Here is a 17421-nt window from a genome sequence, read left to right as displayed (position 1 = left end):
GACATTCTACTGACCTGGCTGTTCACACATGCACCTCACAGCGGTAGACTATCCCTGTGAGACGGGAGGGGCAAGACGGTCTCCTGAGGCAAGACGTGATGTAAAAGAAAAACATGCAGAAAATGTGGGCGGTGAGAATATTTGCCTTCATATCAATGTTATGTGAAGTTCAACAGAATCCCAATATGGACTAAAGAGTGGAGAAGAACATACTGGAGAACAGAAAACTTAATGCAGCGGGTTCATTAGAGCACGGAGATCGTAGTGGTCGCGTGCACAGGCCCACCGACTCCAGTCACAGGATAAGAACGTCACCACCCCCACCCGCTCGCTTGCGGTGAATTCTCCTGGTTATATACTACTGCGCTCTCACATCAGCTCACTCTGACTCTCTGCAGAAAAAACACTTTGGGGGGCTGGCAGGAAAAACTCCGGATAAAGTCTGAGTGAAGAATGTGGCTGTTTGCGTTCACACATGCAGCTCCTCCTGGAAATATCAGGAGTTTTTGAGAAGTTTGATGCAAGTGTGAAAGTACCAGGGCCGGCCCGTGGCATAGGCAGTATAGGCAAATGCTAGGGGCGCTAGCCGCTGGCGCCCCAAATGAGTGAGGCAGCAAAGTTGAAGATAAGAAGAAGAAATAGAAGGAAAAATTTGTTTAAATATCACTAAATATTATTTATCTAATAACATTTTCATACTATTATTTAGTAATGATACAAAAGAAGCCATGAAAACACAACAATGCTACATCACATATTTATATTTTCTTGCCTCCTGCTTGACCCGGCGCATCACAACACAGCTACTCGTTACCTGCTCGTTGTAGAGGAGGAGGGCAGGTGACTTATTAGAAGTGAGTGACACTGAGTGTACCGATTAATATCACATTTATAAACGACCATAATGTAAAAACAAAAAAGCCCTCGGGAGCCCAGGGAAGAAAATGAAGAGGAGGAAAAATCTGAAAAAGACACAGAGGTAAGATGCTGCATGGATCAATGATTTATCTGTTGTAGTTAAGCTAGCTTGTTATGGATGGAGGATAGTAACGTCAGTGTTTCCTAAATCCTAATCAATAGCTCAAGTTAACATTAGTTTATTTCCACTGTACTTTCATAAGGTAAAGATTATTCATTTTAAGAAAATGTTGTCATTAATAGTTTTAAGCTCTTGCCTTTAGAGTATTGATGTCTGAGAGCATGTATGGATTTTGTGCTAGAAGTCCTCACTGAATAGATAGTTGTGCATGCTGTAGGTCTGGTTTTAAGGAAAACGTTTGGGCTCACATGAAAAACTATGCTGAGGTTTCTGTACTGCTCTGAAGAGAATATAATATAATGTGTTTACACTATATTATAAAATGCCCATTGTTTCACAAATACTCATCTTCTCTCTCCAGATGCAATTTTAAAACATTTCAAACCATCCCCTGCCGTCCCCAAGCCGTCTGTGACCACTTTTGCTCCCTGCACTGTTTGGTATTGTTTGTTCTGTTACACTAGTTATTTGTATTTATTTTATTTTGTATGTATTTATAAGAAATATTAGTGTTATTGCCATTTTATTCATGTTTGTTTATAAGTATTTTTTATTTTAAAATAAAGAAATTCTGTTAAATGTAAAGCTGTAAGCCAGTTTTCTTCAAGTGGATGAATTGGATGAATATTGTCTTTGGTGGTCAAACAGGCTATAATTTAAAGGGCAACGGCTGACATCTTGCCTAGGGCACCAAAATGGTTAGGGCCGGTTCTGGAAAGTACTATAAGAACTATTACATTCTAATGTTGATCTTGGACTCAACAGATGCCCTACTCCATGTGGCCTACATGATGTTATGGGCCGAGAAAAATTTTAAGGGTTTTAAGTTGCAGATGTAAACCCAGCCCGGAACAGGAAGTCTTGAAGTCTTAAAAAGTAAACCGCTAGTAGCACAATAACAGGGAAACTCACATCTGTTCCCAGAAGCATATATCATGCATCAGCACGATGATAGACGCTGGGTTACAGGATTGTCCTAACCCTGACCCTGACCTCCTGGAAATTGACTGTAAGATTTAACAAAGACTTTGTGTGAACTGACTCTTCAATAAATGTTATTCTATAGAGGAAAAAAGCTGAATTTACAACTGAGAGGATGCTGACACTGAGTATTATGACAGATGAATTCATGTGTAACAAAGGGGTGGCTGTGTGAAAACAGACGGTTTTAAACATAGCAGTGTGAGGAAACCTTACGAGACACTTCACTCGTCTCTTCACCTCCAGACTGATGCAGAGTGAAGCAGACACCAGCATCGTCTGCAGACACGATGCTCAGGGGAGAAAGTGCTCAGAGAATTTTCCAGTGAATCACACAAGACATGAAAACTACATCTCACATGGAAGAGAAGGATGAGCTGTTTTCTGAATATATATATTTTTTTTACTTATCGTTTTATGTATTTGCAGCGGTTTTATGTTATTGTAGTTGTTTAGGCTTTTTGCAGCATGTACAGTAAGTTTCATTGGTGGCGAGTTTCAGCCGCTGGATGTGTTTTGGAAGTTTGCTTTAGAATTTGCATCGTTTCTGAACATGCTGAGCGTTTCTCTAAATGTAAGTCGTTTCAGCCTTTGACGAGCCTTTGTACCTGCCACCCACCCCAATTCCCACGTACTCCGTGTGCACTGCGGTGCGTCAGCGCCATGCACTACGTCGCAGTTTGCTGCCAGTCTAGTCAATCATTGTGTTTCCGCGGCGAGGGCCGCAGTCCATCTCCGGAGTGTGCCACCAGCGCCACTTATCTATGCTCCATTTCAAATACGCTGCAAGTCAATTCATCGTCAGAGCCCGCTGCAAGCATGCGTCAAGCTGGACAGAATAGATTGACCCAGACAGGAAGTCAGACAAGGAAATGCACAGAGCTTCCGGTCAATTTCCAGGCACCAAACGAACAACAAATCATCCTCAGAAAAACAAAGTAACATGTTGTTTTCAGGTTTTTCTCTTCCTGTGTGATCTTGTAGTTCTCCTGTGATCTTGGGGGCGGCTGTGGCTCAGTTGGTGGAGTCATTATCTTTCAACCGGAAGGTTGAGGGTTCAATACCCAGCTCCTGCAGCAACATGTCCCGCCGGCGGCGTATGAATCTGCCCTCAGTGTGTGAATGGGTATGAATGGGTGGGTGTGACATGCAGTGTAAAAGCGCTTTGAGTAGTCTGAAGACTAGAAAAGCACTGTATAAGCTCAAGTACATTTACCATTTATAGTTCTCCTGTGATGTGTGTACAGCTGATCATGGCTGCACTCATGTCCAGAAACGGATCCAGTGGGGCAGGGAGTGTGCCGTCTGACGGAGCAAAATCGTGGCACCGACGGACAACAGTGCACATGGAGTATATCGGGATTGGGTGTTATGGTTACATATTGTGCTTGTTATTATTTCCTCCTTCTTTATTACTTCTTGTTCTATGGTAGAACCAGAGTGTCTGTGGAAAAACAGAGTACAGATCCACTATTGGTTTAAAATATAAGTACACAAAGTTAATGGTATTGTCACATGTATAACATCCAACACAGCCATGTTTTTGTTTTAACTGACTAGAAAAGAAGACTTTGCCCAAACTGAATTGCACTGACTGTGTATTCTGCATGTTGAACTATTGCATGATCTAATTTTATACTGTGTGTATGTGTGATTGTGTGTGTGTGTCAGGGAGGAGCTGCAGCCTTTAAAAAGGTGTGAAAGGGGAAGTTCTGGTCAGAATACCCTGATCTCTTACATACATTTGCTGTTCTGATCTGTGCACCGTCATTTTCTACACGATGAAAATCTTTGCGTATGCTGCATGTCTTCTCTCCGGTAAGTTTTATTTCATTTTCTCTTGAGTTCACATTGAATAGAGCTTGTGAATAAATGCTGCAGAAAGGTTTTGTTTGCACCATTATTAATCTACATCAATATTAAAATCCATGTACTTAATTTGTGCTATCCATTATGACATTGTTAACAATATTATTCCTGTATTCTCACCTGTAGCCCTGACTTTGGTGCAGATGAAGACTTACAACCTTCATAAACGTGTTGGGGAAACTGTGGTAATTAGATGCACATGGACATTTTGGGCGAATGTAAAAGAGAATGCAAAGTACTTCTGTGTAAGTCCTTGCAATGAAGACAAACACATTATCATCAGAGTAGAATATGGAGAGACCAAATATAAGAATAACATTAGGTTAACCAACAATGCAGATGGACTATTGGTGAGCTTCACTAATATTCAGAAGTCAGATGCCAAAGGGTATTATTGTGCAGGGGAGAGACCCGGCATAGATGCATACATAATGATCATTATTCATATCAAGGATGGTAAGTTTAAAGGGTTTACTACATTCAAAGAGCCCATATAATGCCCTTTTTGGGGTTCGTATATTTAATCTATGTACCTACTTTTGTACGTTCACAATAGCTAAAGTTCGAAAAAAGTGTCTGTTTTCATGTACTGCTCCTCCTTGCTCCCTCTGCGCTCTGAGTCCGTCAGCTACGCTCTGCTGTGCCCCCACTGTTAGACCCCACGTGGGCCAAGTCTGCTCTGATTGGTCTGCCGATCCGTCGTTATTGGTCAGTCGCTCAGCACGCTTCTCGGAAATTTCAACATGAGCTGTAGGGTTTGCCACAACGAGCCAATGGGCTTAGATCAGTGATCTCACACTGACAATGACGTCGGACTGAGATCACGTCGTTTCCGCGGACTTTGAATTTTTGCACATAGATGTGCCTAAACATGCACAGGACACTTGGAAAACACACTGAAGAGCATATAAAACCACCTACCACTGATTTATCAAAACACAATATAAATAAAACATATCATTTATGCACTGTGTCTGCAATTGTCAGATGAACCAGCGGCTACCAAAACAACTCAGAAAACAGTCATTACCCGTACAACAAGCCTGGCTGTGTTGTCAGAAGGCTCAGATGTTTCCACTGACATGTCGACATCATACGCAACAACTACAGCATTAGCAACTTTAAACCAACACACTGGTAAGAAGTGCACACATCTCAACAGTGAAATTCTTGGTTTCATATCGGGGGAACTTTCACACGATTTCGAAAGCAAGCCGTTTAACGCCCTCTACAGACTTGTTCTGGGATTACTCCAATTTAGGTTAATCTCATGATCTGAAACTTTGCTCACGTTTAGTATTAGCATCCAGCATTGTAACACTATATATGAGTTTTGAAACGGCGATCGACAGAATAGGTCAATTATAACAAACTATGTACTTTTGCCTGTACGTTCACAGTTGTGGGTTAACCCGTGAGGAGGAGAGGAGCGAGCTGAAGAGAAATGTTAATCTTGTTCTTTTCCTTCTTTTCTTAGAGAGTCCTCTATATTGGATTGTAGGTTTGATTGTTACCTTGCTAACCTTGCTAACGGCTGTACTGATGGTTATCAGGAGGATGATGAAGAAGCAGCAGAGTAAGGCACACACACCAACTATAGAGGCAGTTTAAGTGCATGCTAAAGATAATAATGTTTGAGATACAAGTTACACTTGCAACACTAGACTGAAACATTGTGCATCTCAACTCCATTATATGTTATATACCATGCATTCATTGATTTGTAATAAGTGTAAGTGATGTCATACTCTGCCCTGTGTTTTCAGTGGTTGTTACAACTCCACAAGAACCTGCAGGAGAGGTGAGTTCTGCCATTTTGTGATCTGATACCTTGTTAAGAGCTTTTCTTTATTGTTCTGTTGGTGAAGTAATGCATCATAGTGAACCCTGTGGCACCATAACGAAGCTCGGCAAATTTGGCTTGGATACGTGTAATTTGTTAACAGTTTAGTAACATTCATTGCATGTTGTGTTCCCAAAGAGTGGAGCAGCTGATAGAGTCTATCAATCCCTCCAGCTGATTACAATGGATGAAAACCAAGTCTACAGCAAGATCACACCAAACGAAGAGGTAACACACAACACACTACGCACTGCATGGCTAATACCTTCAAAGCGGGCCTCGACGATTAAAACAGAGGCTGGTTTTATGATGAACATGACTAATGAGATATTAAATCATCAAAACTAAATAGTCTGGACTGCTGTCATTCCATTTCTGCATTATAAGCCCTTCTCAGACTGCTTTTTGCGCAAAGTGAAGTAGCTAAGCTCAACCGTCATCACATCTTTCTACATTCAAATGGATTCTGCGACGGCGTAATATTGGTGTCCATTGCGTTTCGGTGTGTGTCAGAAGTGCGGCATAGCAGGAGCACCACATACACACAGAGTCAGACATGCACGCAAACACACTTAGGGCTGCTCTCCTCCACTGGTTCTGCTGAAACAATCTCGCCTCTCTAACGCCTCTGTTGCTACCTCTTCATTGCAATAACATGTTCTGTTCTGAATGGATACTTGTTCAATGGCTTGGACGTTTAATTTGTTAACAGTTCAGTAACATTCATTGCATGTTGTGTTCCCAAAGAGTGGAGAAGCTGATCGAGACTATCAAGCCCTCCAGCCGATTACAATGGATGAACATCAAGTTTACAGCAAGATCACACCAAACAATGAGGTGACACACCACACACTACTCTCTATGACACATACTCTGTCTTTTATACATGCGCGCACACACACACACACACACACACACACACACACACACACACACACACACACACACACACACACACACAATTAATAGAAGGACATATGTGTGCGCCTCGACAATAACTTCCATATCTAAAACTAACCCCAACAAATATTGACACTGACTGTCAAGCCTCAAACATAACAGTAACCACAACGTGCTCAACCTGCTCAACACTATGATGAAGTGCACATTGTGTGTGCATTGTGTGTCAGCTCCACTCCGGTACGGCTCACACAATACATAACACAAACTAAACCACAGCTTTAAGTAGAAGAAGGATAACTTCAGGATTACAATTCTGGATTACTGTGCCCAAATATTGCAATAATGCTGGTTTATTGAATGCCTAACACGGGGCACTAAATATGCAGGGACTTGATGTGGCAAATGTTACTATTAGATTCATATTAATAAATATAATTCATCATTATCAATGGAAATTAACAAAACTATTAATCTGAATTAATAACTATGGGGCACTACGCTGGAATCAGGGAATTAAAATGGAATAGCACAGGAAGAAAGTTTTATGTGTCTTTCTCTAGGTACTGGTGGGCTGTCTGCAGCATTCCTGTCCGGTCGCGTTCAATAATGTTGAAGACAACTAGTGAGAGAAAAAACTCTTGGTGCTCAGCCAGCTAGTTGCTGAATGCGGCAAAACTCTTAAAATCCCATCAAAGCTGGGAATATGAGACAGATGTCCTAGAATGCAAAGCAGGGCAAGCACATGAGAGACGAGGAACAACGGGACAGCGACTCCCTGCTGTTCCCAGAGATCTTTTCCGATTAGGTAATTGAGTCCAGGTTCTCCCTAAAATTCACACCATGGTGTGAGGTACTGCAGGGAATTCTGGGAATCAAACATTTTGCAGGGCTTTTGTTAATTTCCCTCCAAAATACTCAAATCAGGCTCTTGTATGTGGCTACAGGCCTGATTTTGGGTAATCCAATTTTTGTCTAGCATGAATTCTGACACGTCCTCAAACATGAAGGAACAGAAGGCTGGTCTAAATTCAACAGCAGGGCTGAGCTCTTTACCTTTCTAAAACAATAAAAAGTATTTTTTTTCGTCATTGATTATCTATCAAACATTGTTTTTTATCAATTTACAAACCATATTCACTTTTCACCTTCTAACATTAAACTGTATTTTGTTTTCTCAGAATACTGTTCTGTAGCTGATGACCATGGACACACGCTGTGGCTCCATTTGGATTCATGCAGACAAACACACATGTATGGGTGCTTGGAGTGTTTAGAGTACATGTTCTACCTGCATGGTTAAGTCATACTATGGAGACTGATTCTTTCTTGTGGTTGGTGCATCTTACAGGCCTCTGTTGCATGTGGTTTAGCGTCATGAGGGTTGTGCTGCTGTGGATGTTAAGAGTCAGATGTTTTAAATAAAGTATTTAAAGTTTTGTAATTTCTCTCCTATCTGTTTAAATTCTGAATAAATAAATACAGTATTTCTGATTTCATGTTTGTTTTTTGGCATAATCAAAAAAATCGTCTTACAAGAAGTGCACCTTATATTCTGTGCATTAGGCCAAACTGCTGGGCAGTAATCGAGGTGAGATAAAACTAAAGATTGAATTGCTTGTTTTATTGTGTTTTCTGTTAGGAAATCGGCATTCTTCCTTATAATAAAAATTCCTCGGCTCATTTTTGCAACTATATTGTTAATATGAGTTGTCCATGAAAGTTTCTCATCAATTGTTACCCCCAACAGTTTGGCCTCTTTAACCTGCTCGATGGGTTCCTCTTGCACAGCTGTTGATCTGTCCTCAGAGCATGTCTGGAACCAAATATCAAACTCTTTGTTTTTGAAGTGTTTAACTTTAGCCTGTTTTCCACAACCCATTCAGAAACCAGCATCAATTTATCCTGAAGCACTTTGTTTAGATCCTGACTTTCTTTTGCAGATACATACAGTGTAGAATAATCTGCATACATAGCAATGTTTCCATTTTTTAATACATGTGGAAAATCATTTGTAAATATAGCGTATAAGAGTGGTCCCAAACAGCTGCCCTGGGGAATTCCACATTGCAGAGATTTGATAATAGACAAAGTACCATTAAACAATACACATTGTTGCCTGTTGAATAAATAACTTTTCATCCAGTTAACAGTTGAAGCTCTAAATCCATATGCAGACAGTTTAACTAGTAGTAGGTCATGGTCTATGAGATCAAAAGCTGCACTAAAGTCCAGTAGCACTGTACCTACTAGTAACTTCCTGTCAATATCTCTCAACCAATCATCTGTTAATTGGGTTAAAGCTGTAAATGTTGAATGACCGTTCTTATATGCATGTTGAAATTCAGTTTTGATCCCATTTTCAGAGAAGTAACACTGAATTTGTTTGAATACAATGCCTTCCATTAGTTTGCTTAAGACGTGTAAAATGCTAGTGGTTTTGCCACAGTCCGAGCTGACAGCTGTAGAAGTTTTCTTGACAGGAGCATGTTTGTCACAAGTAGATACAAACAATTTCAGAAATAACTGTAAGGCATCTTCTGTATTCGTTAGTTTACTCACATTATCCCACTGCATATTACTTACAGTATGTCTTCAATAAATGCACTTTCACAAAAGGTTTTGTAAATTCTTTTATATATCACCTTCGACCCAGCTTTAGGCACCTTTGTTTTCCTCGCCAGAGCAATAATGTTGTGATCACTGAAGCCTACAGGTACATATATTACCTTTGAATATGTGCCCACAGAGTTTGTGAAAATAAGATCTATGCAAGTTGATGAGGACATGCCCGAACTCCGGATGTTAGATTGTTATGTTGGTAAATTGACAATTTGGATTAAATTACACACATTAGCTACATCACTTAGTTTTATTTTCAATGTGCATGTGTTGGAAAACTAGTCAATGTTCAGATCTCCTACAAAATATATTTCTCTGTCAGAGTCGATGATTTTCTGTAGCATTGTGCATTTTTCCCCTAGGTACTGTATATTAGAGCTAGGTGGTCTGTAGCAACAGACTAGGTTTAAGATGAGGTAGATGCACCTGTAAGCACAGTACTTCCACACTAGCTGCGGCTAGATATATTCTTCTTTTTAGCGGTATATGTTCTTGAATGTAAAAGGCTACACCACCTCCATTTGTTTCTGTCATTTCTGAAAATGTTATACCCCTGTATAGTTACCTCTGAGTCCTCTATAGATGCATCTAAATGTGTCTCTGAAATAGCCATGATATGCACATTATTCTCCTGCAGCACATGACCTAGGTCTTGCAGCTTGTTTTTTAGTCTTCAGATATTGAGATGGGCAATTTGTAGTCCTTTCTTTGGTAGTTTAATATACAGTTTAAAACATGTTTCAATTACTGCCTTTTGATTACCAGTATTTTAATGTCCTATAAACTAAGGAGACCTATCAGTGTATCTCTTTGGTTTGACAATGAGTCTGTCAAAGCTGATTATGGCATAGTTACCTTTTACTCTGGCTTCTCTAATGGCAGGCAGCAGTTCAGCCCTCTTCTTCCTCAGCCTTTCAGAAAAGTCCTCATTTATGTACACTGAGGCGTTTTTCAGGTGTGCTGTTGCTTTTTACATATTAAGCTCCTTATCCTTAAAACGTAATAGCTTCGCAACAATGCTCCGGGGTCTTTCCTCCTCCAGTCTGAATTTTCCCCTTCTATGGGCTCGTTCAATGAAGATGGAATTGGCCTCTAGTTTCAGCTTGGTGGTAAACAGTTCAGGCACCTTGTTCTGTCTCCTCCCATGATTCATCTGCATGATCTGAAGATAATGTTGTTCCTTCTGCTTTTATTTTCCAGATGCTCCAGGAGGTTGTCAGACTGATTTGGTGTCGAATTAAGTTGTTTCACCAATTTTTCTAGGTCCATGAAAGTCTTTTAATCAACATCATTTGTTGCATTCATTTCATCAATGTCCTTCTGAGAGTATTTTAAACTGTTACTCAGGTCCTGAGTCTCTCTCATTATTCCAACGATTCTTTTGTTGGTTGAATCCAAAATCATTTGTGTGAAACACCGAAATGACACCTCTTGTCTTTTTATAATCTCCTCATTAAAAGTATTTTGTTGATCCATCATCTATTTGAGTGTGTCTAAAGTCACAAACTCTGGTTCAGCTTCAGTGGCATTCTTTTGGTTTTTACGTGTGGCCATCCTCTACTTTGGTGTGTGGTTGACTCCTTTAACACAGATCACAGCTGTTAACCTGCAGCTTTAGGCCTCAGGCTGTGCTAAACACAGCAGATTGAGGAGGCCGAGGTTTTGAGAATCCCTCCGATATCACCAAAGCAAAAAACCATCCATCACTTTTCTACTACTTAGAAAAAAGAAATGTCATGAGCTATAACTTGTCAAAAAGATTTTAGATATTTGAAAGAAATTTTAAAATTTCACTAGAATCACTAGAAGTTTCAAATATAATCAGCTGAGGGCTTTGCTGCTGTGGATGTTAAGTGTCAGATGTTTTCAATAAAAAGTGTCTTTGAAGTATTTTAAGTTTTGTACTTTCTTTGCTGTTTCAAATCTGAATAAATATATATTTCTCATTTCACGTTTGTTTTTTGGTATAATGTCATTTAAAAAAATGTCTTACACAAATTGCACCTTACATTCTGTGTGTGCAAGTCTGTGTGTGTATGCATGCGTGTGTGCGGGCGTTTAACTGTGTGTGTGTTTTAGGGAGGAGCTTCAGCCTTAGAAATGATGTGAAAGGGGAAGTTCTGGTCAGACTACTCTGATCATTTGTTTTTCTCACATACATTTGTTGTTCTGATCTTTGCACCATCATTTTTGACACGATGAAAATCTTTGCGTACGCTTGTTGTCTTCTCTCTGGTAAGTTTTACATTTCTAGAGCTTTACTAGAGCTTGTGAATAAACTGCATCTTTTCAGTGACTTACTCCTTTGTTTGTTGGCTAATGACATTGAGTCAGTAAAGTTTGGTTTGCACCATTATTGTTAATAAAAAGAAATGTACATATTTAACTTTATTTTCACCCGTAGCTCTGAGTGCGGTGCAGATGAAGACTGTCGATATAAATGGACGTGTCGGGGAAACTGTGACCATCAGATGCTCAGGCTGGAACGTTTGGCCTTATATCACAGAGAATGTAAAGTACCTTTGTTCAAGTCCTTGTACAGAAGACAAACACGTTATCATCAAAGCAGGATATGAAAAGATCAACCGTAAGGATCGAATGAAGTTATTCAACAATGGAGATGTTTTATCTGTGACCTTCACTGATCTTCAAAAGTCAGACGCTGGAAAATATTATTGTGGAGTGAAGAGATTTGGGAAAGATGCATACATAGAGGTGAATGTTAAAGTCATGGATGGTAAGTAAAAACTCTTTATTTTTATTTTAAAACCATCACCACTCTGTCAAACTGTCCTTACAGCTGATAACTTAATCACTACTGTACTGTGTGTGTTTGTTTCAGCTGAGCCTTCCAGTCCCATTAACACTCCAATAACAGTCACTGTTACTGTAACAACAACCAGCCCTGTTACATCTCCACATGTCTCTGATGGTTTTACTGACATGTCTACAACAAACCAAACCTTTAATACCACAACACCGCCTGCATCAGACACACAAGGAGCTGGTAAGAAGTGCACACACTCCACAATCCATTATTCTTTTAATAAATAGTTGTTAAAGAAATAAAATCAATCATAATATATGTATTTATTCATGCTGAACCTGCAGTGTGCTACAAATATTAATGTCAAATCAGATAATAACATAAGTATAAAAAACAATGAACACCTGACTGATAAATGAAAAACAAATGTATTTCTATTAGGGCTGTCAACGCTAACCCGTTAGTCATTTGACTAACTTCATTTGCACGTTAATACAGGATCTCATTCACCTTAAAGGTCACGTTATGCAAAACACATTTCACCATGTTTCTCTAACACTAATATGTGTCTCTAGTCCGTCTACAAACCTCTCAATGATGAGAAAAATCCATCCCCTCCTTCTTTTGCCTGCTCCACTTTTCAGAAAATGTGTGCTCAAACAGGCCGTTTGGAGATTTCCCTTCATGACATCACAAAGGGAAGTAACCCCTCCCCCAGGTTGGTGACACTCCCACAGCTAGGTGTTTGTTCTGCCCTCTGAGTCTGCCTTCTCACCGTAAACAATAGGTCATGTAGCGAGAAAGCCCAAGCCACCCTTCCAGAGAGGGGGCGTGGTCAAACACAGCTCATTTACATATTTAAAGGTACAGACACAGAAACAGCCTGTTCTGAGCAGGGCTGAAATAGAGGGGTTCACAGACATGTTTTGGGGAGCTCTGAGACTTATTTAAACTGGTTGTAGAGGAGGAGAATATGTGACCTTTAAGTATCCTTTTAAAAACATTAAATCTTGAAAACAAACTATAATGCACACTCAGCAGAGAAAGGGAGACCTGCACGACAAGTGACCAAGCAGCTGAAGGCTAGTTATGACTTACTATAGTGAGGATATGATATAAAACTTAGTTTGATCATGAAGCCTGGTGTTCGTCTACAATTCTGTGAACTATCAGTGGAAGACACAAGATCAGCATTATTAACACTCAGATCCTTGTTGTGAAATATCTGTCTCCTCACTGTTCTGCATTATCATAAATTCAGGGGTTGCATCTCCCCATTGAGCCATTTACAGTAATCACACTTTGAGTCGAGTGTGCCCGTATTCCGGATTGTGCAGGCACACCCAAGAGCAAATACTTTTTGAAACATGCTGGATAGCATCAACAACCCAGTGAGACACTCAAGACTTTAGCAAAGGTCCACCCAAATGCCCAGAGTTAGAGCAGACTAAGTGCTGACTCCCTGATGGCAGTGTACACCAGGTGTCAACTGGGCACAAGACAAACTGGCGCTGCTCAAACCTCATGACCACCCTCACAAGGAAAGAGCGACCATAGCTCTGCCAACTTGGACAGTAGGACCTCAGACAAGACCTTAGTCAGGACTGTTAGATCAGGCCGATGGACTCGACTTGACCCCTCTGGTGAAGCTGCAATAGTCACCGTGAACAGCAAGCACACTGAGCTTCTCATAATGGGAGTGTCTGTAGACAGGCTACGGCCACATTTGAGTGCAAGAAAACCAAAGTGCATTTTGCATTTTATGTGACCATTAACCAAGTTCGTATCAATACATTCAGTATGTGTTTTAAGGCATCATATTAAAAACAAAGAGGATATTAAGAGCTTTATCATGAAGTGTGAACACGAAAAGACTGTATTCTTCTCACCTTTTTTTTCTCTGGTCAGGAAATGTTCTACATCTGATGATCGCTGTCATTTCCATATCAACACTTCTGATGGTCATTCTGCTTCTGATAAGAAAGATGAAAAACAAGAAACGGAGTAAGACACACAAACCACCAAACACACACATCGCACACATGTGAAGCGTCACTAAGGCTTTGAGCAGACATAATGACCGATGTTTCCCCTCATCTCTTCAGATGTTGTGTCAAGTGCTCATGTGCCACAGGAAGATGTACAGGAGGTGAGTTTTCATGAAGTTGGGAATTTATCTGAAGAAAGATCTACAAGTGCCCTGATACATTTTCTTAGCTCAAATGAGAATCAGGATTGTTTTCTTGCTGTTAGCACTTTTTTCTTTTGATGAAGATAACACATGGAATCCCATGGAAGACATCCTTTTCCAAGGGTTTGTCATTGTTTTCCTTCCAAAATTAGACTCGTAATCCCCACAAAGGAAGGCAAAACTAACATTAATCCACAAGAAATCCTTTATTCTTTAACAAGAGAGCTTCTAGAAATCAGCCAAATATTATTAGTTTCTGTGTTCACGCTGGTCACACTCCTCTCATATGCAGCAATTGATGATAGCAGTCAAGACTCACTTTCCTCTCGCCTACACTTAGCACCACAATGCATGATGGTAATTTTGCTTCGTTGGTGACCTTTGGTTGTTCACTTCTTTTTACCCTGTTGTCCCACTTTTTTATTTTTCAAGGATGTTGAATCTGATGACATCCGACTTGAAGATCAGCAACCAGTGAGCCGACATGAAAGGTCGTCGACCCTCTACTCCTCTGCAGATCCAGACAGCATCTACATGAATTCCTCCAACCACCAAGACATCGAATCAGCAGCTCAGGGTGACAACGACGTTCCTCTAAATCAAGCTTCCTTCTCCGGGGTCCATTCAAGAGCAGCATTTAACAGAGCAGTCAGAGATCAACAATTTGACAATTTATACTCTGTTGTTCAAAAACCCAAAAAGCATATCAAACCCACGGGGAAATCTAATCAATCCGGAGGCAAAGACAATGACTCTTTTTATTCTCTGGCTCAGCTAACAACTTAAATCTGATTACGGGGGATGATGATACATCACGCTACAATTAAAAATTAATAGAAACATGGACAATTTTAATCATTGAGACAAAATATATATACTGCAATATTCAATTTCAACCAGAAGGTGCCATATTTAGTTTTATATATGTGGAGAATTTACAATTTTTGTCCAGTCTCTCACTCCAATCTCATTTATAAAAATTTGAAATACGTGAACAAATATATTCTAAACCAAGTATCGTGGTACATATTGTATCGTCATGTCTATCTTATTCTGAGTTATCATCACATCCTTAGACGGTACATTCTGTTGTTTCCCCCCGCCCCCTCCTCTCTAGAGTCGATGCTCACGCAGGTCACCATGTGGTGGACACTGAAGCTTCAGTGTTTAGCCAGCTCTGCATCGGTCTGTAAACCTTTCTGCGTTCTAACCTCTCTCAATTTTTCAAAAGCATCTCCAATATTGATCCTAGTTTGAGCACGTTTCTGCTCGTGGAGCTTATTAGAAACATGCAGAGGCTTTTTAGGTCGGGTACAATCACTTCTATCTGAACCACTTCTCTTGCCCGCTTCCATCGCTGTAACACCTGTTGGTTTGACGTGATAACTGCTCTCATATCTATCTGGCAAAACGGCCGTGTGGGGGTGCCTTAAAACTGCCTACCTTCTCTGGTCCAAACAAATCCAGAGCATTCAGGACCAGAATCTAAAGTTAGAAGGAGGACATACTGGCTGCTGCATTGTTGTCAGAGAAGTCAGCACTTCAACATAGCATGTTTCCTTAATGTCTGATCATATAGTAAGGTCACTTTATCATTTCATTCAGGAGACATCTTACATATTTGTCCTTTAACTTCAATATATGTTGGTATACATAAATATTTTAATATAGAGCCAGGATACAAAAACATATATCTAAAAGCTGTTCCTGGTAATTAAATAATAATATTAGTTAAAGTGACTTTTTGTGACTTAAACAAAACATGATCCAAAGATCTAAACGATTCTATGGTCATTACATGACATGTTATTAATTCATTGTAAAAATGCCATAATTAGGAGAATAATTACAGTCGAACTTTGTATAAATATTTTGCAATAAGACAGATTGTTAAACGGATGTCAGACACAAACAATAATTCTGTCAGTCATTACTTTTACGTTAAAATATATCTGCTGTTGTAAGAGCCTCTATGCCTACTTCCTGTATTTAATAGCGCATGTGTGAGGTTGCTTTTGCTTCTGCTTACACACACAATATCACTCAAACTACTGGCACTTTCAATCAATCTCCTTACACAGAAACACTCATTGTTCTTAACCTTGAAAACAGAGTGTTTTATTCTGAAAATAAACTGGATGTTTTAATGTTGTTTCAGTCTGACTTCCCGTCCCGCTCAATCTTTTCTGTGGTAAATTGATGCGCCATGCTCCGGCATCTGGCAAAAATAGACTTGTGTATCTGCTAATGAGGGCTCCGTACTGACGGATCTGAGAAAGCAGCGCAGCGGAGCCGGTGGAAGCACACACATTGACTAAAGTAAAAACCCATCTGCCGGAACGAACACGCATCTGGTGGAAGTTAGGCTTTAGTGTGTGAATGAAGACCTTCTAACATTAAACTTTATTTTGTTTTCTCAGAATACTGTTCTGTAGCTGAGCTTTACTTTCTCTGCTATCTATTTAAATTCTGAATAAATATATATTTCTCATTTCATGTCTGTATTTTGGTATATTTTAAAAAATTGTCTTACACAAATTACACCTTGTGTTCTGTGGAAATGTGAGTGTGTGTGTTTGTGTGCGGGCGGTTGTGTGTGTGTGTGTTAGGGAGGAGCTTCAGCCTTAGAAATGATGTGAAAGGGGAAGTTCTGGTCAGACTGCCCTGATCATTTCTTTTTCTCACATACATTTGTTGTTCTGATCTTTGCACCATCATTTTTTACACGATGAAAATCTTTGCGTACGCTTGTTGCCCTGTGTTTTCAGTGGTTGTTACAACGCCACAAGAACCTGCAGGAGAGGTGAAGTCTGCCATTTTGTGATCTGATACCTAAGAGCTGTTTTTATGGTTCTGTTAGTGAAGTAATGCATCATAGTGAACCCTACCTGTTCCATTATTCACCATGTACCTTAATAACCTATCATTTAGTATTTGCCTACTTGCACTTAGCTCTGTATATATATATTTATCTCTCGTTTACTGCACATAGTTCTGTTTACATCTGTTCACTACTGCACATAGTTCTGTATATATATATATTTATTTCTCGTTTACTGCACATAGTTATGGTTACATCTGTTAGTCCGATCACTGTCCACTTATATCTACTCTTTTATATTTTGTATTTTGAAGTTAAGTTTAAGCTTTAAGTTGTATTTAAATTGACACTTTATATTTAGGTTAAAATGTTTCGTTACTTGCACTGT

General features: G+C 39.8%; 2 protein-coding genes across 2 annotated transcripts in view; both read left to right on the top strand.

Annotated features, from left to right (window-relative positions):
* Positions 1 to 5370: 5370 nt before the first annotated feature.
* The window catches only part of LOC132994487 (CMRF35-like molecule 1), a 28134-nt gene continuing 16083 nt past the window's right edge, over positions 5371 to 17421 (top strand). Inside the window, exons 1-2 of the mRNA XM_061064872.1 lie at positions 5371 to 5465; positions 16981 to 17015. The gene's annotated coding sequence lies outside the window, so the exon portion shown is untranslated. The remainder of the gene's footprint in view (positions 5466 to 16980; positions 17016 to 17421) is intronic.
* LOC132994433 (CMRF35-like molecule 1) lies at positions 11406 to 15585 on the top strand. The gene is made up of 6 exons (XM_061064782.1): positions 11406 to 11489; positions 11659 to 11991; positions 12097 to 12261; positions 13930 to 14025; positions 14127 to 14170; positions 14645 to 15585. Exons 1-6 carry the CDS (start codon positions 11453 to 11455, stop codon positions 14996 to 14998), a joined length of 1029 nt encoding a protein of 342 aa, XP_060920765.1. The 5' UTR covers positions 11406 to 11452; the 3' UTR covers positions 14999 to 15585.

The sequence above is a fragment of the Labrus mixtus genome, chromosome 2 (genome assembly GCF_963584025.1).
Source record: "Labrus mixtus chromosome 2, fLabMix1.1, whole genome shotgun sequence".
Taxonomy (NCBI): domain Eukaryota; kingdom Metazoa; phylum Chordata; class Actinopteri; order Labriformes; family Labridae; genus Labrus; species Labrus mixtus.
The sequence above is the reverse complement of the archived record's forward strand: the minus strand, read 5'-3'. Positions and strand labels throughout refer to the sequence as shown.

Coding starts and splice junctions, on each gene's coding strand:
- LOC132994433 (XM_061064782.1), top strand. CDS start 11,453: ATGAAAATCTTTGCGTACGCTTGTTGTCTTCTCTCTG. Junction 11,992..12,096: donor GAATGTTAAAGTCATGGATG/GTAAGTAAAAAC, acceptor TGTTTGTTTCAG/CTGAGCCTTCCAGTCCCATT. Junction 14,171..14,644: donor CACAGGAAGATGTACAGGAG/GTGAGTTTTCAT, acceptor TTATTTTTCAAG/GATGTTGAATCTGATGACAT.